This window comes from Monodelphis domestica, chromosome 1, assembly GCF_027887165.1.
Source record: "Monodelphis domestica isolate mMonDom1 chromosome 1, mMonDom1.pri, whole genome shotgun sequence".
Classification (NCBI taxonomy): Eukaryota; Metazoa; Chordata; class Mammalia; order Didelphimorphia; family Didelphidae; genus Monodelphis; species Monodelphis domestica.
In genome coordinates, this window is record NC_077227.1 from 453,117,598 (window position 1) to 453,144,242 (window position 26,645).

The following is a 26,645-nucleotide window of genomic DNA, read 5'->3' on the forward strand; positions in this document are numbered from 1 at the left end:
ATTTTTCTATGGTTACATGATTTGTTTTTCCCTCCCTTCCTCCCCCCCACCCCCTAGTCAACTTGCAATTCCACTGGGTTTGTAAAACAATTCTTAATCTTTGTTGTGTCATGGACTGACAGAGGAACTATGGACCTCTCCTCATAATAATATTTTAAAATAATTGAAAGGTACACAATTTTTATTTAGAGGTTAATAAAAATACGTTTATATTTTTTTCCTCATATAAATTATGTACCTAGAGACCGTCAGTGGGCACCAGTTTAAGAACAGTTCTGGAGGTTTAACGGGAGTCCTTTCCTCGTCACATCCTCAGTGAAGCAGATGGTGAGAGAACTATTACTCCTATTTAACAGATGAGGACATTGAGATTTGGAGAGGTTCAGCAACTTTTCCATGGTCACATGCAATAGTAAGCACCTGAAGAAGGGTTTAAATCCAAGTGTAGGGTTCTATTACAAATACAGCATTCTATCCACTAAATCACAGTGTTACTAGTAGCCTCTTTTCCCTCGGTCTTTGCCTATCACCTCCTGCCCTGCTTGTCGCTACAACATATCTGAGACCACTTTCTTTGTGAGCTTCAGTTCCTATTTCCCAAGGCGGATTTTCTCTAAGCTCCCAGCTAGTATCTGAGATCAATGTCTATTTGTCTTGGGTCTCCAGTACCAGTGACCCCAGCCAAGCATTCAGTTTCTCCCCTCCTTTCTGTGGTCTCCTGCATTTCACTGTGCCTTATGTTGATGCTGGGGCGAGTACCATGACCATTGGGGTGAAACACTGGCATCCTGGTATGAGGAGGCGCCAGTGAAGAGCACTTTGTTTGGCATGTGATCGGTGTGGGACTCCCGGGGTCCCGTGAAGTCCATTCCGTGTCCCCATCTCTCCGCTGTGCTGTCAGTCCCCATTAGCTCTAACAGGCTCCAGACCGAGCTAGGACTGGGAACTTTCTAATGCAATCGATGCGTTACCTGAGGGCGCAGGCTACATTACCAGCCTGCCCTCCGCCCTTCAGGGCCAGAGCTAACCAGCCAGAGCTCGCGACTCCACCTGACTCTTGCAGCCCTCAAGGGGAGCTGGTCACTGGGGGCTGGAAACACAGGAGAAGGTACCCCACGCCGGGCAAGGCATCGTCCCAAGAGTAAGCATCTTTGAATTTCAGAGACTCTTGGACCCTAGACCGGACACTTTGCACGGGGCTTTGGAAACCTGGAGTGTGGGGTGGGGTGGAAGTGGTTTAGATCGGTCCAGTTTGCACGTTATGTGTGATCGGAATAGACATCTGAGAGACAGACTGTGACAAACACAGAGACAAAGAAAATCGAAGAGACAGACTAAGAGAGAATGAGACATGGGCACTACGTGAAGGAGAGAAGCCTAGACAATGGGTTTGGGTCGATGCAGGGGGTATACGGGGACGAGTATGTAAGAAGGGACGGTGACAGGGCTCCAGGGCGTAGGGACCTTGAGATTGAGGGGCAGAATGTGTGCATGTGACGCAGTTTGTAGCTGAGGGTGCAGGAGACCTTGCACGCCCAGGTTGTGGGGGCGAGTACAAGAGGGACCTCCTTGATCCTGAGGGTTGATTGTGCCCTGAGGGTAGGTTTTGAAACAGGAGTGAGTCTGTGGGAGTTTTGGTGGTTAGCTGAAGAATGGATATCACTGAGCATTCTATTTTCGAGCCCGGGTTAGTCATGGCTGGGTTCCACGATGTGTCTCTGTCCCTATAACGCTCATCATAGGCTTCCCAGAGACTTTCCGGAAACATCTAACAAACCCTCCGACCAAAGAGGTGAGGGCTTAGCTGTCTTCTCCCTGACTCTTTCTACTCTGGTGAGAGACAGAGCAGCTGTTCAGAACCTGGACCTTGGGCCACTCTCTTCAGCTTTTCACCTGTGGGTTCTATTTAACTCGAAGTTGGCAGAAATATCGGTTTCCAAACTTCTTACTAGAAGCGGTTCTCAAACCCTTTCTCTGTTTATTTCAGTACCTCTCTCCTTCAGTACTCCATCTCCGGGACCCAGGTCTGTCCGAAAGGAGGTTCCCGTACAAGGCGGAACGACTCGGGTGACCGCCCGTCTCTCCTCCCTCCCTTCCTTCCCTTTTGTCTAAGCAGAGCCACCGCCCGCCCCGGCTGGGGCTGGAATTCGAACCCCACTCGCCCAGTCTGATCTTGGTCGCCTCCATGCTCCTGGCCCGGATGAATCCGCAGGTGCAGCCAGAGCGCAGCGGGGCTGGCCAGGGGACGGGACTGCTGGGCCCCCAGCAGCCCCAGCAGCAATCCCAGCCGCCGCCGCCTCTGCAACCCACTCGGAAAGCTGTGGAGCTGGTGTTGGTGAAGGAGCAGAACGGGGTTCAGTGCGTCCTTGCGCCTCGAGGTGGGGAATCCCAGCCTCGGGAGACCTGGGGCAAGAAGATCGACTTCCTCCTATCTGTGATCGGTTTCGCTGTGGACTTGGCCAACGTTTGGCGTTTTCCCTACCTCTGCTACAAGAATGGTGGCGGTGAGGAGACCCGTGCATGGTGGGGACTTTTACTGTGGGAGCATGGACGGGTAGAAGTTGAGGGGGTGCGGACACTAGGCTCCTGGGTAGTTGTAGCCATAAAAGCGCATTGGGGAAAGGAACCTCACATGCAAAAAAGGCTGGTATTGGTGCTATGGAGAGATTTTCTTGAATAGGCGCGCACGGAAAGATTGCGATTATGGTTTTGGAAAAAAACTGTGAGCAGGACGCACAAACATTGAGAACAGAGTCCATTAAAGACACCTCTTCCCCCGCTCCCAAACAACAACCACAACAACAACAACAAACAACGGGTTACTCAGCCAGACAAGACACAGGGAACTTTATCGAAGGCTTCTCAGGGCTAGTAGAAACTAGGAAAGTGGTGAATTGAGAGGGGAGGGGAAGGGAGAGATTGATGAGAGAGGACACTTCCTATCTCAGAGCCTAGTTCCAGGTTCCTGCGCCCTTTTTTTATTTTTATTTTTATTTTTTTCAGGACCTGGGTTCTGACTTGTAGTGAAAAAGGTACTCCTACTTTTGGCTCAGACCTCTTGTGATTCCAAACTAGACTTTCTAAGTCTGTTAACGGGCTGTAACCTGCTGTCTGCAAATTTTGGAGCGGGTGTAGTGAGGATAGAGAAATCTGTGAGAGAGGGTTTAGGGAACACTTCTCTTGCATAAACTACAGACTTGTCTTGAGAAGGATGTGCAATTAATTTGCTCTTGAGCACAGTCAATTCTGAGGTCTTGGCAGCAGGAACCGCGGGGTCTGGGGTACAGGCTGGTCTTTGGCTGTGGGTATGAGAGTCTTAACATCCAGGAGCACAAGGAAGCCTTTCTTCACTTCCCACCGCTATAGAAAAGTTGTGACAGACCAAGGGGAAAACGAGATAAAGGAAAGTGTCTGCACATAGGGACAGGGGATGACTGCGGGAGGTGAAAGCCAGATCCAACTTCTTTTGGGAGAAGATGGTAGGTAAATATGATTCCTGGTTCCAAGAGTCTTATTGGTGAACTGCTGGTCTGAGGCTAGGAATGTCTGGCTGTGACCAGTTTAGGAGTGTGGAATATAATCTAGGAAAAACTTTGAATAATAGAGGAGAGGGTTAGGAGAAGTGGAGAAAGAGTCTTGCTTTTGAACTATCCCTAGGGAGCCTCCTCCCGTTATCGCCTGAGCTGTGGGAAAAAATGTAGTGTAAAACAGTTTGGGGTCAGAGGGTCTGGGTTCTGGTCCAAACTTTGCCACTTCTTATCTGTTTGGAACTTCTAAGCCTCAGTTTCCTCATTTCTAGAATGAATGGTGAATTTTCATCATCTAATCTCTCTTATGACAGCAAATAGGTGTGTGGAAGTCCTCATTTTGGTGCAAATACAAATGCAATGGAACCTTCCTCAGATCCAGACATTTGGCCCCTTATCACTCCTGTTCCTGTGACTTCACTAATCAACCACAACTCACATAGATATCTACGGTTCCTTTGTTCCTTTCAATTCAAAATCCCATGATCTGGGAATACTGCCACCTTAGCTCTAAGGGCTAATGCCATCCTTATGGACTGGATTAGGACAACTGCAGACAGTGAGAGAGAGGATTGCCATATAATGCTTCCTTTTGAATCTACACCATTCCATTTAGATATCTTGTCAGAGCATTCAAACTGTACATGCCATGTAGTGCTGGCACATGCAATAAGTAGACTTCTGCTTCTACTATTAGCAATTAAATAGATGTGGGATATTATTATTTTAGTGATCTGGTCTTAATGGCTCATTGAATTGGAATTCTAGGGGTCTCCATGGCTCAGTCAGAGAGATTTGAGCAAAGTTAGTAAGAGTTAGTCTCACTGGTAGGGTAGTGGAAAGTATATTATTTCTAAAGTTGGAAGACTTGGGTTCCCAACCAACTTTTTTTATTATTATTACCAAGATGGAGTTTGGAAAAGACACTTTCATCTCGGTCTTGGTTTCATTCTCAGGAAAATGAGGGACAGAATGGAGTTAGTGCTCTCTAAGGCTCATAGCTCTGACTCCTTTGTTCTACTATAGAAATGAGACAATCTCTATTTTTTCTTAGAGAAAGGGAAGACTGAAGATTTTTTTTCATAGGGATTCTCTTGAAGTGGCAGTATTGAATGGGCAAAGCAGTGGACCATGTCTATGATCTCCAGCCAACCATCCCTATCCCACTCTGGATTCTTTTTTTGGACTTTGAAGCCTCAGGTAGCTCCTGAGGCTTCTGGGGTAGGGATGGATGCAGAGGGTCTAGGAGACTGGGATTCAGAGGTGAGCAGCTGCAGAGGATGCTGGTGGTTGAAACCATTATTTACAGTCATCTCTAGCATCTGGCCCAGGTGGATACATGAACAGAGGGGGAAAATAGTCTGTCTAGCTGATATGGCTTCTCATAACATGGAGTCCAATGACCACCAAGAGAGCCAATTCATTCAGTTCTCTGAGGTAAGGGCTTTCTCTTCCGTGAATATGATTCTTACTACTGATCCAGTGGAGCTATTGCAACATAATTATTACAAACTTTCAGTACTACATATCAAACAATAATTATTGTCAGCTAAGTAGCAGGCACTATGATAAGCTCTGTGGATACAAAGACAAAAATAAAGCCATTCCTGACTTTAAAGAATTTAAATATGAATGTTTTCTTATATATGCAATTTGGTCTTTATGTCCTAATGAAGGAGTCCCTTCCTCTAGAATGTAAACTCCTTGAGGGCATGGCTTGTCTCATTTTTGTCATTTTATCCTCAAAGCCTATCATATGACTACATTAGTTGTCTTCTTTTTTTTAAAAAAAAAAACTGTGCTGGTAATTATATTGGTACAAGGAACATGCTTGGAGGACCCCCCTCTGCCAATACAGATGGGCATCTCCTTTACCACTTACATCTTAGGGTGTTTTCCAGAGGCGCTGAAACTAAATTCATTCTAAGGGTCATACAGCCAGAATGTGTCAAAGATGGGACTTAAACTCTTCCTCTGAAACAAAGCTAGGCTGGATCTCATCCTTGGCACATAGTAGATAATTTTTGTTGACTGATTGACCTTTAGACAATAAGCAATGGATTTTTTTATTAATAGGGTTTATTTCCAGCTATCTCACCACCTCCTTCCCCTCCCCATACCATAGAAGGCAGAATATGGCAAACAGATTACATATATATATATATACACATATATATATTATGACTTTTATGTTTTCATTTTTCAGTTAATTCTCTGGAAGTGAACATTCATGAGTTATTCTTCAAATATGCTATGTAAAACAGTATATAATGTTCTCTTTGTTCTACTTGTTTTACTCTGTGTTATCATGTAATTCTTTCCAAGTTAAAAAAATTAATCTGTTCATCATTTCTTTTGGCATAGTAGAATTTTATTTTAATCATATACATAACTTGTTCAGCCATTCCCTCAATTGATGAAACAATAGATTCTTCAAGACTTAAGAAGAATGAAGATTCTTGAAGAATGGTCCAAGATTATTATAGAAAGTTAGAGCCAGAAGGAAACCCAAGAGATCACCTAGATAAGAGCTATCACTTTATAAATGGGTGAAAATGGGGGAGAATGAATTTTCCAAAATCTCACAGCCTTGTATGCATCAGAACCTGGACTGAAGGTTTTCAGTGTCCTTTTCACTATATAACAGTTTGGCTGGTCTTCTACAGCATATACAGCTAGACTGTATAGGTTCATTTCTCCATTTCCATCCAACACAGTTGGTATGCAAAATGTATACCCTTGGTAGAGTCCACCATCTATGATACCTTAAATTCAAAGGATCCTAGATCTAGAAGTGGAAGGGACTGCTGAGATCAGCTAGTCTGATCCCGTCATTTTATAGATGAAGAAACTGAGGCCCAGAGAATATAAAAGACATACCCAACTAAAACAGGTATGAATTGTAAGGATGGTATTTGAACCCAGATCTTACTTTAATCCAATGCTCTATACAGTGCCCATGATTTCAGATAGATTAAACAAGATTTTCTAATGTTCTTATTCATAATACAGTTGGCCATTGCAGATAATATCTTGACAAACAAATAATTTAACCATTTTGGCAGGTATTTATTAGTCATTGTATTTGAGACTTTTACCTTCAATTAGTTAAAAAGTCTTCATTGCTATGTTTTTGAAAAATGCAAACATTTTTTTCATTTTTTGATACCTGAAATACTTTTGGTTTTTGGTTACCTCTATTTCCTCCTTGACACAATGATCCATGAGGTTTGGGGTGGCATTCCATCACATGTCTACTCAAGCTTTGTAAACTCAGTCTTTGGCAGATGTTTTTTATTTTTTTCCCTTTTGCTCATAATAGTTTTTTTTTTAATTTAGAATCTTTTTTCCATGCTTATAAGACTCATGATTCCCGCCCCCCTTCCCTTTCCCTTCCCAGAGCTGACAAGCAATTGCACAGGGTTATATATATATCATTATTCAAAACCATATTTGCAGTAGAGTGATCTTTAACATCAAAACCCTAATCATATCCCTATTGCACCATGTGATTGTTCATATGTTTTTCTTTTGTGTGTCTACTTCCACAGTTCTTTCTCTGGATGTGAATAGCATTTTCTCATAAGTTCCTCTGGATTGTCCTAGGTCATTGCATTGCTGCTAGTAGAGAAGTCCATTACATTTGATGGTGCCATAATGTAACAGTCTCTGTGTACAATGTTCTCTTGTTTCTGCTCCTTTTGCCTCGCATCAATTCCTGGATATCTTTCCAGTTCACATGGAATTACTTTAGTTCATCATTCTTTTTAGCAAAATAGTATTCCATCACCATCAGATATGACAATTTATTCAGCCATTCTCTAATTGATGGACACCCCCTCATTTTCCAAACCCAGCAGTGTTATGGCTAGGTCAAAGGGTAGGCATTCTGCAGATGTTTATTATTGCCTGCCGAGTGAAGGGAACATAATTAAGTGTAAATAACTAAGGGGACAGAAAGGGATAGAGAACTCTGGGATGGAACACTGAAAAGACCTCTGGCTTTGGAGTCACAGACTGGGTACAAATCCTGACTCTATCACTGACCTTAAGAGTCCCTAATCCCTTGACTCTCTAGACGTCTTCCTCATTTCTAAAAGGTGGAGAGGGTGGAGTCAAGATGGTGGCTTAGTAGTCGCAAAAGCTAGAACCTCTCCAAGAATCCTCTAAAAGGTGGATACTGGACTTAATAAATCTGTAGGTCCCTTTTACTTCTGGATCTAAAATTTTATGAGACCATATGCAAAGTATATTATGCATGAAGGGCAAACTGCTTGAGGGATGGTGAAATTGATATGTTTGTTTGGAAGGGGAGATTTAGGGCAGGGAAATAGTGCCTGAAAAATCAAAGAGAGGAGGCAGCTAAGTAGTCCAGTGAATAGAGTGCCAGCCCTGGAGTTGGGAGGTGCTAGGTTCAAATCTGACTTCAAATTCTTCCTAGATGTGTGACTCTGAGCAAGTCACTTTAACATCAATTGCCTAGTCCTTACTGTTCTTCTGCCTTGAAATCAATACTTAGTGTTAATTTTAAGATAGAAGGTAAGCATTTTTTTAAATAAAGAAAAGCATAGAAAAAGAAATAGCTGCTAACTGAGGTATACCTAGGAAAGTTTTGCTAGATGTAAAAGGGATAGGGTACAGAAGACCCTACATGTAGAAAGAGAGGACAGCCTCCTTCTCTTCCTATGACCTCTGTTCATTCATTATTCTATATCTATTAATTGGGGAATGGCTAAACAAGTTGTGGCATATGATTGTGATGAAATACTAATGTGATGTAAGAAATGATGAGCAGGTTAATTTTTTTTAAATGGAAGGACGTGAAATTATGAAGGGAAAAACAGGTAGAACTAAGGGGAGCAACAGAAAATATTGTTTGAAAAATAACTGAATATTCATTTCCAGAGAAAGAACTGATAAACAGGAACATACATGACATAGTTTTATATATGTGTGTGTGTGTGTGTGTGTGTGTGTGTGTGTGTATAGTCAAATTATGACTTCTCCAGTGTAGAATGGAGAGAAAGGGAAGGGGAGATCTAGAAACTTTAATATAACGAATACATTAATTAATTAAAAATTAAAAATTTAAAAATTAATGATCCTATTCCCTTGCCCTCTCCCAGATCAGGTTTTATACTTCCCCTCCATGACTCCTTTGAGGCCTGGCATAGAAGCAGCAATCTCTAGACCACTATGACGATGTACCTGGAATTAAGGCCTTGGTTGTTTTGATTACCATGCTAATAATTCAATGATTTCTTAAAATTAATTTCCATATCTGGCCTTTCAAAAACAATGTCTTAGAGATAAAATAGTTTAATGGAAAAGTGTCTGAACTGAAAGTCTGAGGATGTAGGTTCTAGTCCCAATTCTTTAACTCTATTTGGTTTATTTTAGGAAAGAGTTTTCCTTTCTTGATGGGGTTCTGTTTCCTTGTCTGGAAAATGAAGAGAGCTGGGCTAAATAATCTTCAAGGTCATTTCAAACTCTACCAGCCTGAGTCTAGACAGTTTCTAGGTAGCATGAGAAGGCACTGTTACTTGATATGTAAACCTGCCTCGGTCCATGCCCACCAGGCTTTCTCTACAATGCTCTATGCCAATAGTAACATGGCAAGCTCCCCAAGACCAGTTGTTCTTTCTGGCATTGACTGCAAAATATTTTGAAATGATAAGGTGCCAATACCTTGAGCTCTCAGCTAAATATTTTCTGAATGAATTATTGAGCACCTACCTGCCTAAACATCTTTCCAAAGGGCATAGTGTTCATGCAGGTTTAAAGGAGACTTTTATTGGCTATGTAGTTTTTCTGTGTAGCTATGTTCCAAGCTAATCCAAAGAAAACTCAACCAGACAGGGTTGGAAGTTAACAAAGGTTTTTTTGCTTCTAATAGGACAGCCTTCCCTCCTCATTAGTTAAATCTTGTCAACACCCTGCACTTTCACTGCCTGGGAGGCACTGGTCTACTAGGGAGAGGGAAGCATGACTGGGTCACTGTCCTTCTGCCAGGATGGGGCACTCCTCCTAGTCTAGGAGGGCTGATTTTTATGAACTAGCTTTCCTATCTAGAGAACATCTTTTAAAGAGAATTTTCTTATGCTTGATCTTAGAGAGGGTATGGGTAATTATGACTTTGGGAATAGTTTTAGTCCTGGAAATTCAATGCTTCACACATAATAGGTACATAATATGTACTCATTGAATGGATGGATAGATGAATAAATGAATAAGTGGGATGGCCACCACCTTAAAAGGAAGTAGAAAATAGATTTAAAAACATATAAAAGGGAGGCAGCCAGGCAAAGTGGGAATATTACTGTATTGAGAGTTAAAGGACCTGGATTCAAATCTGACTTCTCCTCTTACTACTCTCTGAGTGACTCTGGCAGAGCCTTTGGGCCTCATTTTCTTCATCTTTAAAATGAAAGGGCTGCACTAAGTGACCTCTAAAGTCTTTTCTCATTTTTAATCTATGATGCTATATAAGGAAATGGAAGAAGAAAAAGGGATCAGTTCTGGGACAGTGATTGTGTAGATGAAATCTTGGATTATGAACCAAGAGCCCCAATTCTTACCATTTTGTGACACTGGGCAAGCATAATGGCCCTAAGTTTTTGATTACTTGTCTTCAACTTAATCATAATCTATGATACAAAAGTGCTCTGACAATTACAAAGTACCTTGCAACTTTAGCTTCTGACTCCTGGTGGGAGTTTCTTTACTTCCCCCAGGTTAGTTGAAAAGCTATAAAACTGAAGGTCCTGAACTTTTCAGTTAGAGAATCATAACTTGACAACTAGAATGTGAACTAAAATGGACTCCTGGGACATTTGTCCAACTTTGTCATTTTACAGATGAAAAACTGAGACCCAGAAAATTTAAGTGACTTGCCTGAAGCCCCTTTGGTAAAAAGTAACAGAGGTAGGATTTAAGTCCAGGTCTTCTTATTCCCAACTCAGGACTCTTCACTGTACCAAATTTGTTGCTGAGGCCAGATGTGAGGAGCTGGCTGGCATGATTATCAAGGTGTGGTGATTGAGCTCATTCCAACCCTCTCTGTTCCAAATCTGACTACAAATGGAAGATTTTCAAGATAAACTGGGGTGCCAGATCTCCTCCAGATCAAGAAACAGGAGTGTTCATGCCCACCATCCCAGACCAGGACTAATATTGGCCATCTGGTCATGTGTTATCCAGTCAAGTAGCTCATTGTTTCAACGGGCAAGTTCACACATGAACATGGTCATAGTCCAGTTCTATGCTGGAGCTCCTTCCTAGCACAAAGAAGGGTGCTTATTTTTCCTTTGGAGAAGGACATTTGAGAAAATAAAATGTAACTGATAGAACAGTTAGACAGGCAAGTCTGTCTTGGAGAGAGGGAATCCTCAGGAGGTTGCCCTGTGGCCTGGGATTTTCTAGCCTTGTGAATGATTCTGAAAGGACTACTCACCTGCTCTGGGGTCTCTCACAAAGTACTGTCTCCCTTTTCTAAACAAAAGACAATGAAATAAGGGTCTAGAATAGTAGAATTAGAAAAAAACCTTTGAGGTCAATGAAAACATTAACCCTCATTTTACAGAGGAGGAAATTAAAGATCAATGACAAGCTATTCCTTACTTAAGTATATATAGGGAGTTAGTGGCAGACCAGAAAACTCAGTCCAGGTCTCCTGGGATTTTCCCTTTGTACCTCTAGAGCTGAGAGATTTCACATGCAACTAAGAGATAAATGTCTGGAGTACCTGAGAAGGGTTAGATTATTTGGCAAAAGTTTTGTTTCTCTGTCCTTTCACCTTTGAAAAGTACTTCATGGATCCCTCATTGGTCTTAAATTACCAAGGACTTCAGAAGCATGTTACCTGGTAATTGGCTTTATCTTAAAAAGGATCTGGGTTGACAATAGTGTTACTAGGAATTCAGAAAGGAGATTCCTTCCTTTTGCTCATGTATTGTTCCTATTCCCAATTATTATTCCTGTTTCTTCATTATTTATGTTTCTATTTAATTATTAAAAATTCCTATCTCCACTGACCTCTCCTTTTAGATTTCAGAGAGGAAAGCCACTGATAGAGATCTCACCCAATCCCTTCCTTTTTATAGCTGAGAAAGCTGAAAGCTCAGAAAAATGAAATTTATTGCCTCCTTTTTAAAAGAGGGATTTCAGCCCCAGTCTGCTAACCTAAAGGAGCAAACCTTCAGTTTGGTATCTCAGACAGGCAACATGGTTGATTACTGAGGGAAATATTGTGGAAAGAAGATCCTAATCAACATAATTTGAAGCAAACTAGGTATTATTGTTCCTCTTATTTCTATTAGGCATTCATGCTTAAATATCATGACAGTGAAAACAGCACTGAATTTAGAACCAGAGGACCTGAGTTCAAATCTGGTTCTACTACTCATTACTTTCACGACTGGGTAAATTACTGAAAATCTCTGGTGGACATCAGAATGTCCACCTCTGGAAAATGAGATGCTTCTACTCTCTTTGACCAAATGACCCCTGAAGTCCCTTCGAACTAGAAATTTATAATGGTGTGGTGTGGTGTGTGTGTGTGTGTGTATGTATGTGTGTGTGTGTATGTGTGTCTGTGTCTGTGTGTTTGTGTGTGTGTGTGTGTGAGAGAGAAAGAGAGGTGGGGGCATCTGTCTATGGATATGGGAATAAGTATAAGCTTATGTCTACATGAGTAGATCTGCTTGTGAATGCCTTTGTGTCTGGTGTATGCATACAAAGGAAATGGTACTTGAATTCATCATCCTCCCTATTAGAAAGGGTCCATTTAACTTGCATTGGTAATAAATAGCATTGTCTGAATTTCCTTCAATAGCATTTTGACTTTGGTGGGTTGGATCTTTCCCTAGGCTTACACCATAGTACCTGCACATCCTAGGGTAGTTTTTTGTGTTTCTAATCTAAGTCCCTGACTTCGTAGTTGACCTGTTTTTCTGGACCATTCCTTTGGAGAGAAAGGGTCAGGGAAAATGAATATAGCAAAAGAGTTAGTACCTTCTGTATACCTGGTGAAAGGAGCCAGGCACTGTTACAGGGACTCCGTGGTGGCTGCAGGGACAGACTGGTTGAATAATATGCCAAAGTATTAGGCTTAGGACTATAAGGCCAGAAATCTAAAGCTGGAAGGGACCTTAGAAGTCAGCCTTTCACAGATAAGGAAACTAAGGCTCAGAAGGTGAATTGAATTGGCTAGAGTGAGTAGCTCAAACTCTAGCAAGCTTAGATTTCTGAATAGCTGAAGTAGAATGCCCAGGAAGAGAATAGATTAGTAGCATGCAACACTAAGGTATCTTTCTGCTTGGCTTCTCAAGTTCATCATCCCCTTTCTTCAGTCCAGCAGTGATCTTTGCCATTTTATTACTTCTCCAGTATCTTTCTGTAAAAAAAAAAAAAAAAAACTTCTATTAGAGGATGTTCTTATTTTTAACCCAAACTTTCTCTTTGCACCCCCAATCCCAATTCTTAAAAGCATTCTCAGTGTTTAGCATTTTATTAAAATATTTTATCACTTGAAACCTGTTGAGATTTTCTTGATCTTCTTTATAGCATATGATGCTGTTGAAATGTTTTAAGGCTCACAACCCCTTATCATGGGGAGTTAGTTCAGTGGCTTCTGTCAGCCATGATTTTTTAGAGCCAGTCATTCCAAACTATATTATATCCAGTCAGATTTTTTCCTCTTCCTTCTGCTACTTGTCTTATGGGCATTATCCAATAATTTATGAGACATTCCATCCATTTTAGGGTTCAGGAAAGGAATTTCTCATAGATTCATAGCATCTCAGAGATCATCTATGCTTACCTCTGAACCATGATACAATCAGAGTGTGTCAAGTCTCTTAACTTCTTGGAGCTTCATTGCCTTCATTTGTAAAACAAGTGAAGTGTACTAGATTAGGAATTCATAATTTTGAGTCCTTTAAATCATTAAAAATTTTTGACAACTATATTTTTATATAACTGGTCTTCTGTATAATCCTATTTATTTTAAACATTTAAAAACATTATTTTCAGATGGTATGCCTAGGCTCTACAAATCTGCCAAAAATTTCCATGACACACAAAAACGTTAAGAGTTTTGGGACTAAATGAGCTCTAAGATCCCTTCTAACTCTAGACTCTATGACTCTTGTAGGTAGACATTTCATTTATATTTGAGTACTATACCCTGATCAATCAGTTAATATCAGCCTACTCTATGCCAGGTACTATGTGAAGTGCTACATTGGGAGTACTGTGTTCAGTTTTGGGTGCCATATTTTAGAAAGGATTTTGATAAGCTACAGTTCCTAGAGGAAGGCAGTTAGCATGGTGAAGGGTCTAGAGTCCACACCATATGAAGGTAGGTTGAAGAAACAAGAAATCTTCAACTTGAAGACCTGTCTTCAAATACTTGAATACTGTTATATGGAAGAGATATTAATTAGATTTTTTCTGTTTGACCAGTTGGCAGAATCAGGATCAAGGAGTAGAAGTTTCAAAAGGGCAAATTTAGATTTCATGTTGGGAAAAAATTCCCAACAGACTGGTCGAGAAGTAAAATGGGCTTCTAGGACATTAGTAAATTTCCCTTGTTGGAGGTCTTCAAGCTAAAGCTCTTTGGCCACCCATCAAGTATGTCACAGAGAGCATTCTTTGATGAGAGTGGGTTGATATTAGATCATATGATTCAATGATTGCTCCCAGGCATGGGCAACTCACGCTTTTATTAGGCAATGTGTTCCATTTTTTAACAACTGTAGTTGTTAAGTAAATAAAAATAAACCCTCAAACTTAAACAGAACTTCGCAGTTTTCAAAGCCCTCTTCCATTGTTTATATCATTTGAGCCTTCAACCTGTCAATGCTGCATTTTGTGCAATGACGTGGCATTGTGGGATTTTGTGGGGGCAGAGGATTTAAACCATAGGCTAAAATAAGGTTTAGGGTTTACCTGTGGGTTTTATTAATCTCTGTCCTCACTCCCTCTTCTCTCTTTGCATCACTGACAGAATACAGAGAGCTTCATTGTCAGGCTCCTAGCATCTTCATTTTCCCACCACTGAAGTTTCTAACTCCAGGTGCCAACTTTTGTTCCTTATTCCTCCTCTTTCAATTTGTGTGGTTTTCCCAGGAGAAACAGCATCAGGGTATTTGTCAGGCTAGAAAAGAGCTACAGACTTGAAATGGGAAGACCTGCCATTTACTAGCTGTGTAAATTGGTACCAAAAATATCAGCAAAATGAGGGAGAAAAACTTCATCTAGATGGAGGTGTGAGAGCTGAGTCTAAAAGGAAACTAAGGAAGCCAAAAGGCATAGGTAAGGAGGAAATCATATCCAGGATGAGGGAAAGACTGGGCAAAGGCACAAAGTCAGAAAAAGATTGTGTCCTGAGTATGGAACAGCAAGAAGTCCAGTGTCACTGGATCAAAGAATGAGGGAAAGAGTTCAATATGAAATGAGGCCAGAAAGGTAGGTTAAGACCAGGTTGTAAAAATGTTTGCAAATACATTTTTATTTCTATTTTCTGTTTCTTATATCATTGTCATTATCCCCAGGATTCTTCTTCCTTACCTTACCCTAGAGTGATCACTTATGACAAATAGCATTTTTTTTGAGACTGGGAAAAAAATCAGCGCTACTAATTAATACCATGAAAAAGTCTGAAAAAACATGTATGATGTAGACACCTCCCACTTCCATAAAGGTGTGGGATGGAGGTGTCTTTTCATATCTCTTCAATGAGTTTTTCTTGATTTTTATATTTTTGTGGTATTCACTTTTGATTTTTTGGTGTGTGTGCTTTTATTTCTCTTATTATAGTTATCATGTATATTGCTTTCTTGGCTCTACTTATTTAACTCTGAATCAGTTCTTAAATTTCTTTCCATATTCCTCTGTATTTAACACACACATCAATTCTTATAGCACAGGAATATTCCATTACTTTTATGTGGGTGTGAAGGATTTTAAATGCCTAACAGAGGACTTTATGTTTGCTTCCAGAGGGAATCATTGGAATTTCTTGAGCAGAGAAAAAACAGATCTCTGTTTCAGGAAAATCATCTTCAGAACTTGTGGAAACTGGACTAGTGTTGAGAGATTTGAGCAAAGAGACAGATCAGGAGGCCATTTCAGTAGTCTGTGTGAAATGTGATCAATTTCCTACTCTGTCAAATAAACAGCTTAGACTAATTAAATGGTTCTAATTTTAGCTTGTCTTGATTCTTGGTATAGTGGATTGAGTTAGGCAGATCTTGGAGTTAGGAAGACCCAAGTTCAAATTCTACCTCACATACTTACTGATTGTGTTTCTCTGGGTAAATTAATGACTGTCCCCTGTTTCTAAAATAAAGGGTTTGGATTCTGTGGTTTCTCATTTTTCTTTCAATTGTAAATCTATGTTCCTATAAATGACAAACATTTTGATTCTAGACTAACTATGTTCCTATGAATGACAAACATTCTGATTCTAGACTAACTTCCTCAGTGCTCACTATCAGTTGTATAATGAGAACAAATAATACTGGTATTTTATAGTATTCCTTTAAAATAGATCATGAAGCTGTCATTCTATCATTTCTTCAGATGAAGAAACCAAGGTTCCGGAAAGTAGAGTGACTTGCTTTAAGTTAATCAATCAAAAATCTAAGTGCCTGGTAGGTACTCAAGTAGGTGCTAAGGATACAGAAAGAGGCAAAAATCAGTCCCTGTTCTCAAGGAGCTTATAATCAAATAGGGAAGACAACATGCAAACAAATATAGCCAAAGCAATTAATATTCAGGCTAATAGGATATACTCAACAGAGGGAAGGCACTGGAATTAAGAGGGGCTGTGGAAGGGGTTTTATTTGGGATTTCAAAGTGAAGAATGCCAAAGAGATCAGTAGTCAGAGCAAAGTAAGGAGAATGTTGTAGGCATGAAGTACGGTCAGAAAATGCTTCGAGCAAAGAGATGAAGGGTCTCATTTATGGAACAGTCAAGAGGTCAGTATCACTCGATCAAAGAGTATATGTAGGAGAGTAAAATGTAAGAAGATTAAAAAGGTAAGAGAGGGCTAGCTTATGAAGTATTTTTAATGTCAAAGAAATTTGTGTTTGATTGTGGAGGCAATAGGGAGTCACTAGATTTTATTGATTAGAGGGTGGACATGACATGATTGAACTAGTTTTAAGAAAATTACATTAGTGGCAGAATGGAGGATGGATTGAAATGAGAAGACCTGAGGAAGGCAGACCCTGCTGCAGGTTGTTTTAATTGTGAGGTGATGAGGGTTTGCACTAGAGTGGTAGTAGTGTCAGAGGAGAGAAGGAAATATATAAGAGAAATACTGCAGTGATAAAACTGACAATATTTGGCAACATATTGGATGCTGGAGGAGTCTAAGATGACTCCTAGGTAGTAAGTCTAAGGGATTCTTTAGATAATATTGCCCTCTGCAGTAATAGGTCACACTGCTAATATATGGCAGACTCAAGATTTAAACCTGAGTCTCCTGCCTCTTAGCTTTTTGCACTATTCCAGACTAATTTTGTTCCTGAAGTTAAGAAAGGTGAACAGGTTTGGGGCTGGAACAGGGGAATTTCTGTATCCTATTTATAACAAAATGGAAGGAAGATTAAACCTACCAGAACTGGAGTGCAGAGGAGAGGTGAAAATTTTACTATAGTTCATATAACCTGAGGAAGATGCAAAGCTATTAGATATGGTGGAAAGAACCCTGGATCTGGAATAAAAAGCCCTAGACTCAAATCCTGTTTGACCTCAGAAAAGTCATTCATTCTCTCCCTCCCATTCTGGTACTTCATTTCTAAAATGAGTAGGATTGGATTTAATGACCTCTAAGGTCCTTTCTAGCTCTAAGTCTATGATCCTATGATTTTAGTCCTTTGTTTGGTAAATATTGTCTGGCTCTGTTTTTTTTTTCTCCATGGGTGTGGTGCTGAAAATCTTTAGTTTCTGAAGTAAAATATATCCAAAAATGGGAAAAAAAAACAACAGCATAGGATCAGAAGTCAGGTGATCTGGGATTCAGCCCGTCTTCTACATTATATTGGTCTGTGACCTTGGGCAATCCTCTTATATTTTCTGGGATCCAATTTTCTTATTTTTAAAATGAGGGATCTGGAAAGTAAGATTGTTAAAACTAATTTTAACACCAACATTCATGGAGCCTTGTGTTCCTATTTCTCACCTAATTCTTGATTCTCTTAAGTTCTACCCTGAGCTGAGCTAAGGGAACCAGACTCATGGTTGCCTAAATAGGAAGTAAAGGGAATTAAACCCTTTGTTCTGGTGAATTGCTGATGGCCTGGGAAGGACTGGGATTTAAAAGAGCTATTCATCAGCTTACATCAGATCAGTGTTATATTCATTGATCATACATGCTGTTCATTCTTTGCTGGAACTAAAGCAACTCTTTGGCTCCAGATGAATCCACCTGAGCCCTGGCCTTCTGAGTCAGAAAGATATAAGTTCAAATCTTAGCCTTGAGACAGTTAGCTGTGTGACTCTGGGCAAGTCATTTAACCCTTGTTTGCCTCATTTTCTTAAATTGTAAAATGGGGGAAACACGATCCACCTCTGAGGGTTGTTCTGAGGCTCAAATGAAGTAATATTTGTAAAGCACTTAGCACAGAGGGTGGTACATAGAATGTTCTACATAAATGATTATCCCCTCTTTTCTCCTAGAAGAGAGATCAGGCAGTGCCACAGATCCAGAGTGATGATTCTGTAAAATTCTAGATTTCCCTTTGTGTGTCAAAAGTGTCATCTGAAGGAATCCCAATTCCACCCCCCTCCCCATCTAGCAGTTTAAGAAAGGCTAGTCCAGGAAGTAATACTCTTGTCCATTTGAGATAATGTCCAAGACTTGGCCTCATGGATTAACTTCTGTCTCTTCCAAGGCTGTTTACTGACTATGCCCTGTTCAAAAGAGGCCTCATAAAAGCTGGAACTAGAAAGAATTTTTATGAATGAGTCAGAGTAGCCCATCCCCAAACTAGGGTTAAAAAAGAATAGTCCACTCCAAATATATCCCTGACAAGTCATAAGCATCATCTATCAGTAAGGTTTTTATTACAATTTGTCCTCAGAATAGGTATATGGCAAATCTTAATTCCCCCTTGCCCCATCTCACCATCCTCCTACTGATCCTCTGCATTCTTCATTCCCAAGTCCGAACACTTCATATGATAGAATAAGTTTAAGTTCTGACTTTCAAAGAAAATGATACAAAAGAGATCCTACCTGTCTTCAGTCTCTACTCCTGGGATTGTTCTCGGTGGGAGATGATGAATTAATTCTGAAATATTGTAGCCTTGTTCAGAGCCATGGCAGCCTTATGAAAACATTTTCCCCTCATTTTATGAGAGGGCACTAGTGAATGGGACACAAATCATATATCCATTTGGGCAAAAGGGAAACATTCTCTTCCTCTTTATTTGAGTTAGTAGGTCAGAATAGCCTTTCTAGAGCCAGACAGATTAGTCTTTAGGATGCCCAAAAGATAGGGATTTAGGCAATGGCCACTCTGGCCTTTCCTCAGTCTCTAAGCACTAATCTCATCCCCTTCTGGGAGCTTCTGACTCAGAGGATGAAAAGGGATGTAGAAATGCAAAAATCAGGTTATATCTCACTATCTTTAACCTTGCCCCCATAAAATATCATGCTCCCTGACATTAGAGATCTCCAGGATTGACAAACATGACCATAGGTTGGCCTTCCTTTAAAACTGCCAGAGCTAGCATCCTTAAGGATGGAATTCTGAATAAACAGACTGTATAACAGAGCATAGATTTAAAAGTGGAGGGGATTTTAAAAGCTCTCTAGTCTAATTCCCTCATTTTCCAGAAAAGGAATTGAGATTTAAGAATTTAAGTGACTTATCCAATGTCACACAGACAGCAAATGACAGCTTGGATTTGAACCCATGTCCTCTGATTCCAAATTCACAGTCCTCTCTACTTTTCTATTTCTCTCTCCTTGGCAGAGATCATGGATCATCTTAATTCAATATCAAATCTTGAATTTTTTTAGTGTCATGAGGAAGGAGTTCTGGAACTTGATGGGATAGAGGATAGAAGATGTTCAGAGTGGAAATAAGCCTGAATCTCAGAGAGTAAATTTTCTCCCTTTGTATATCCTACAGGGGCTTTCCTGATTCCCTACACTCTGTTCCTCATTATTGCTGGGATGCCTTTGTTCTACATGGAGTTAGCTTTGGGCCAGTATAACCGGGAAGGAGCTGCTACTGTGTGGAAAATCTGCCCATTTTTCAAAGGTAAGAATGGAAGATATGTTGGTCTTCAAGGAAAAAAGGTAAAGGATGGTCAAAGGGACTTTTTCAGAAAGAAGGGAAAACACCAGAGTGGAGTTACAAGGGAAAGCAGGGGAATAGGGAAACAAGGCATCTTGGACAAAAAGGAAACTGGCCCTGGAGTATAGCTGTTGGTGATATCTACCTCCTTGGCTGGTATAACACATTTACAGAACCTGACTTACATATATCAGTAATATCAATGGGGAACTGATGAGGGTCAAGCATGGCAGATATTCAGAGTTGCTTGAAGCTGAAGTTTTGACCTAGTTTCTGGAAGAAATACTTGTCCTGTCTCTGTTTTAGGTTAATAGCACTTAGTGCATCTCCAGAAGAAAAAGCATCAATATCTCCTTTGACCAACATAAGGCAATAATACTTGAGTTAGCAAGCTGAATTAGAAAGTAGAAATGCAAATTCAACAAATAAGATTCAAATTTAAGAACCCTGTAAGTGTCTGCAGTGTTCAAAACGCTATGCTATGGAGAGCCACAATTTCATATGTGGTCCCTCTTTTTTCTGTTCTTTGAAAATGGAAATATTCTGTTAATGCTTATCAAGTTCATAGTAACAAAAGAGCAAAATATGCTATGCTCAAGGCTAAGGGATGCTAAGTTTCAACAAGACCCTATTCCTGCCCTTAGAGCAGCTAGGTTGGTACAGTGGATAGAATGCCAGACCTGGAATCCAGAAGACCTGCATTCAAATTTAACTTCAGACACTAACTCTGTGATCCTAGGCAAGTCACTTTATCTCACCTTGACTCAGTTACCTTCTCTGTACAATGAAATGAAGGCAAAAATATAAATTGGTTCAGTATCTTTGCCAAGAATGCCCCAAATATTGTATCAAAGAGTCAATCATGACTGAAATGACTGAATAACAACATTCTTTCCTGCATGGAAATTATGATCTAGTAGGAGATATGGAACATGTAGGGAAAAATGAAATACATAGGAATTATAATAGAAAAGGATATATTCAAGATGTGGAAAACAAAGTGTTACATGGAGTCTGAGGGGAAAAAGGTAATTACAAACTAGAAAAAAATTAGGGGAGGCAACATAGAAGAGGTAGCATTTATATAATCACAAAATGTTAGAAGATCTTAGAAATCATTAAATTTAATTTTCTCAACTAATTGGTGAAGAAGACTTATCGAAATAAAATGACTCTACCAAAGTCACACAGCCAGGCAATAGTAGTCGAGTCAAATCAAAATCAGGTGAATTCATCCCCTGAATTGGGTAACATTAGATTAGGCAAAGAGGGGAAAGGACATTCTAGGGGAAAATGGATATACAAAGTCATAGAGAAAGAAAAGGGCAAGCAAGATTGGGAAACAGTAGTGTTCTACTTTCTTTGAGCTCTAGAATAAATGGTGGAGAATTGTAGAATTGGAGCTGGAACAAAGTGCCAAATTCCTAGGCAAAGAAGTTTGAACTTTACCCAGTAGACAATAAAGAGATGCTGAATGCTTTGAGCAGAGGAATGAAGGAATTATATCTATACATAAGTAAGATTAATTTAGAAATGGTATTATTGATGATGCAGAGCAGCATGGTGTAGTAGAGAGAAAGCTTGCCTTGAAGCTAGAAAGAACTGAGTTCAATACCTGCTTCTGACACAAATTGAAGAAGTAGCTTAACTTCGTAGTTCCCTAGGCATCTTTTTAAGATCATATTTTGGAGAAAAGGTGCCAACAGTTTAGTAGAGGGAATTCACTCATTTGAAAATTCTCTACACTAGTAATGTCAAATTCATAAAGACACTTGGGATTCCTGCAGACATATTGACTTAGAAATTAATAAATTAGATTTATCTTTGTTGTTCTGAATTCTTATTTGTTTTGTTAAACATTTCCACTTTTTTGGATTACATTTTTATAGGATTAGGGCTGTGTAGAGGACAAAGAGTCTAATACTACAGCCATACACAAATGAAATCATAAGTCCAGGCCCTGGTCCCACTGCCTATGTGAAGAATACAATTAAATTGAGGAGAGAGACTGGGAATTGAAAAACTTGTAAGGAGATTATTGAATAGATCTGACAAATAATACAGGAGCCTTATACTATGGTGGTAGCAATGGGTAGAGTACTGAAGGAAGAGATAATTGTGGAGGTAGAATAGACAGATATTGACAAATGATTGATTATTAGAGGATAGAGAAGGGAAAAGGGAAAGAAAAAGGAAATATTTATTAAGTGTCTACTATGTGCCAAGCACTGTCAAGAGCTTTACAAATAGCTCATTTTATCCTCATAAAATCCCTGAAAAGTGGGTGCTATTATCATCTCTATTTTATAGTTGAGGAAACTGAAGCAGCAGATGTTAAGTGACTTGCCTGGGGTCATGAAACTAATAAGTGTCTGAGGCTGGATTTGAACTCAGGTCTTCCTGACACAAGGCCAAGTACTCTATTCACTGTGCCACCTAGTTTACTATGTTATCAATGATAACATAAATATTGAACAAAGGAGACTCTGTATAAAGGCTGGAATGATGGTTTTTCTCTTGTGTCTTCATCCCCCAACCCTAATCAGTTCTTTTAAATTAAACAACAAGAACTTTTTGAGTGGGTGATAGAATGGGAAGACTATTAGATAAAGAGTTGGAGGACCTCGGTTTGAATCCAAGTTCTGTTTTTGGCTACCTTTGTGACATTTAGCAACTAACTTCTATTCTCTGAATCTCAATTTATTCACTGATAAATGAGGGAGCTGGTATAAATGATCTCCAAGTATTCTTTTAGCCCTAACAGTTCATGAATCTGTAAATATCTCTTCAATGACATCTTCCTAACTCTTACTACTGCTGACCTCTCCCCACTTCAGAACTCAATACTTTGGGTTGTATTTCTCCAATATATTTATTTTTATTATAGTTATTATTTCATGTCACTGTGAGGCAGTATACCCAGTGGAGAGGGCAGTCAGGAAGATCAGGGTTCAAATCCCACCTGAAACATTATGTATAACCTTAGACAAGTTGCTTATCTTTTCTGTGTGCAAGCTTGCTCATCATTAAAGTGTGTGTGTATTCAATAATTTCTAATTCAATAAAATCCAGCTCTAACTCTATGAATCTATGTATTATTTTGTACTATAAAGATGAAGGTTCCTCATTGCTCTCAATCCTACATTTCTGTAATAGTTGCCATCAATCAATCAGCATTTAAGAACAACTAACTATATGCTAGGCACCATACTAAGTGCTAGGACTACAAAGCAAAAGCAAACCTGGAGTTTATGAGTAGACAACATAAACATGCATCTATCTAAGTACAAATAATGAGTACTTTGAAGTGATTGCAAGTATCAAATTCATACTATTGGAAGTTATAATTGTGGAAAACAAGGTGATAGGAATGTGTAATGTGAATTCAAATAATGTCACCATTTCATGGGACTTATTTACTCTAATGGGGACCTAGCTCTAATGAGTATATTCAAGAAATAAACAGAGTAGTTTGAAGGCTACTTTAGAGAAATGCACAAGCTTTGGAAAGACTGATATGGGGAAAAGTCATAAAAAATTCAGTTAGATTTAACAAGCCTACTCTGTGCAGGACCCTGTAGAATGTAAATTGTTTTTGGAATATAGTTGCTCCATTTTAATTTTTTGTTATTAAATTGTTTTCAATTGATGGTAGAAATAATTTTTGACAATTGTTATCTGACATTTCAAAATTCATATTCTCTCCCTCCCTTTCTTTTCCCCTCCCTGATGTGGTAAATAAATAATCTGATGTAGGTTATACCAGTGCTGCCAAATAATACATATTTCCATATTCTTCATGCTATGAAACAAGACATATCATGCATACAATAAAAAAACTCAAGAAGGAAATAAAGTGAAAAATTCCTTCTTTGGCTGGGGATAATGTTTCTCATTATGAGTCCCTTGGGGTGATCTTGGAACTCTGCATTGCTCATGATTATTTAGTTCTCCTGTGAAGTATGAATTCGTGGTCTGAAGTCCAGTCCAAATGGCAGGGTTTATAGACCCAATTGTGAAGAAACTAGACAACACAATGAGGACATATTTGAAGTATCCCAGATGTCTTCATACAGTTGTAGGTTACTAAAGCCAAAATTGCATTAATACTTTTGGGACACCTTGTATATAACCATAACCAAGTATTATGTAAAGACCCCAAGGAACTTGGAGGAGGAAGCTATTAGGAATGGATAGGTTAGTCAGAGAACGTTCTGCAAAGGAAAAGGCTCTTGAGCTTGGCTTTAGAGTACCCTCTCTGATCTCAATCCACAATCTCTCTCCAGGTGTTGGCTATGCTGTTATCCTAATTGCACTCTACGTGGGCTTCTACTACAATGTCATCATTGCATGGTCTCTCTATTACCTGTTCTCTTCATTCACCCTTAATCTTCCCTGGACCAACTGTGGCCACCCTTGGAATAGCCCAAACTGTACAGACTCCAAGTTCCTCAATGGATCCGTGTTAGGTAATGGAACCAAATACTCCAAGTACAAGCACACACCAGCAGCTGAATTCTATGAGTAAGTCTTGGTCCATTCTCTGTTTTCTCCTTGTCTCCCCCAGGCATCTGGGTTCAGTGGTGACACTGGTCAAACAAATCATTTTTTCTCCAGCAATGGCCTAACAGAAGGATGCCTGAATTGAAATAAAGTCAGGTTAAAACTGGGATTTGGTTTAAGGTTGTATGTGTGTGTATATATATATATATATATATATATATATATATATATATATATATATATATATATATATATATATATATATATATATATATATATATATATATATATATATATATATATATATATATATATATATATATATATATATACATACATATATTCGAGCTCCTTCTCAGCTGTGGGAGGATGAGACCATTAAAAAAGGAATCCAAGAAATGAGGGATATCCTACCCAACTTCACAATTTATGAACCTGTGCTATTAGAACATAGATGGGTCAATATCACCTTGCAAGAACATTGGTTTCTGGGCTAGAAAACCTGGTTCATATCCTCGCTCTGTTATTTGCCGCCTCAAGTGAATCCGTACTCTTGATTCTATTTCCTTATCTATAAAATGAACGATCTAGGTTAATTGTCTTTAAGACAGCATGGCATAGAACAGATGACTGAACTCTGATTCATGAAGACCTGAATTTGAATTCTGCCTCAAATAATGAGCTGATATGTGAATGTGAGTAAGTCTCTTAACCCCTCTAATCCTCAATCTCCTCATTTGCAATATGAGGAGACCAAAGGATTTATGTCATGGAGGTTGAGAGCATCAAGTATTTGCATGAGATAATTTATGTAAGATTATTTTGCAAAACTCAAAGCATAATTTTTAACTAACATCATCATCATCATTATCATTTGAAGTCTCTTCTAGTGCTAAAGCCAATATTAGTGAGCCATCTTCTAATTATCATCAAGTGGTAGCTTCTTTGACTTAAAACAAATCTGAATTTTAGAGTATTTTCATATAAAATAATTTTACTTGCCTTTCACATGTTCTACATATTTGATTAGCATAGGTATATGCTAAATTGAATAAATATCTTAAATTGATGATTAAATTTTATCTTAAATAAAATGATTTAAAAGTACCAGGCACAATAAATCCCCATTACACAGAAATATATTGTAAACATAAAGGTCAGAAAGTGCTGATCCTCCAAGTTGAAAATACACTAAAGAAATCAGTAATTTCTTGAATCCCATTTGTGGTTTGTTTTTTTAATTTGTCAATTTAAGAATGAATTTTATCCTGATGATGGGAATGGTGTTCAATTTGAAGATGAGGAACCTGGATTTTATTTTTAAGTAAACCCTGTACTTACTATCTTTATGACTGTGGGTATACAACTTCCCCTTTCTAGGCCTCAGTTTCTTCATCTGTAAAAAGGAAAGGTTTGATTAGATGACCTTAGCAGGGGTCCCCAAACTTTTTACACAGAGGGCCAGTTCACTGTCCCTCAGATTGTTGGAGGGCCGGACTATTAAAAAAAAACAACCCCCCCCAAACTATGAACAAATCTGTATACAGCTGTCTGGGATAGGAGAGGCTGCATTGCTGGCTGTGATGGGCCTCACAGTTTGCACAGGCCTATCACTACCACCACTATACTGGGCAGCAGTATACACAGTGCAGATGTCTTCCATTGTGCAGCCACATAATCCTTTGCACGGTGCCTAGTTCTCATACAGTTACTCTCAGAACAAAGCACTATGCAAAGGATTATGTCACTGGAAGTAGTACTGTACTTGAGCAATGCTGAGCTTTGCAGCTCCGCCACATACAGTGCTTCTCTCACTGACCACCAATGAAAGAGGTGCCCCTTCCAGGAGTGTGGTGGACGCTGGATAAATGACCTCAGGGGGCTGCATTTTAGCCTAGAGTTTGGGGACCCCTGCCTTAAAGCTTCTTTCCAATTCTAAATCTAAGATTTCATTTCTTTCCCTCCTACCATATTAAAATCACTTAACATAAAAGTAGCAAAACTGACCCAAGTACTCTGCCTGAAGGTACATTTAGTTTTCTAATACTACCTGATCACTAAATTGCAAACAGGAATTGATTCATTGAAAATAATTTAATATGGAGGGGAGAGGGCTTACTCCATACCCGCTGGTTTCAATTCCTAGTCTCTCATAAAACTCTTGTGGATTTTTTTTTTCATTTTCTTCATATTCTCTTAATGGAGACTATGAACTTCATGTAGTGAAATCCTATTTTCTCCATCTCATTCTCCCCAAAACCCTCCAACATTCTCATAATTTAAGTTGTTTTTATTCCTT

The 26,645-nt window shown here is 39.3% G+C and overlaps 1 protein-coding gene and 1 long non-coding RNA gene across 3 annotated transcripts in view; one reads left to right on the plus strand and one right to left on the minus strand.

The window, feature by feature from the left end:
- Positions 1-1,014: 1,014 nt before the first annotated feature.
- The window catches only part of SLC6A2 (solute carrier family 6 member 2), a 66,387-nt gene continuing 40,756 nt past the window's right edge, over positions 1,015-26,645 (plus strand). Inside the window, exons 1-4 of one of the 2 annotated variants that reach the window (XM_056812330.1) lie at positions 1,015-1,141; positions 2,117-2,504; positions 19,676-19,807; positions 24,130-24,367. In XM_056812330.1, the coding sequence (XP_056668308.1) occupies positions 2,186-2,504; positions 19,676-19,807; positions 24,130-24,367 (689 nt within the window). In that variant the 5' untranslated portion in view covers positions 1,015-1,141; positions 2,117-2,185. Of the gene's footprint in view, positions 1,142-2,081; positions 2,505-19,675; positions 19,808-24,129; positions 24,368-26,645 lie in introns of those variants that run through there. The other variant, XM_056812329.1, reaches the window with a different exon arrangement.
- LOC130456446 (uncharacterized) lies at positions 5,877-19,684 on the minus strand. Its single transcript, XR_008915310.1, has 2 exons — positions 14,478-19,684; positions 5,877-12,921 (listed from the first exon to the last, which is right to left on the minus strand). It is a non-coding gene; the product is annotated as an uncharacterized LOC130456446 (long non-coding RNA).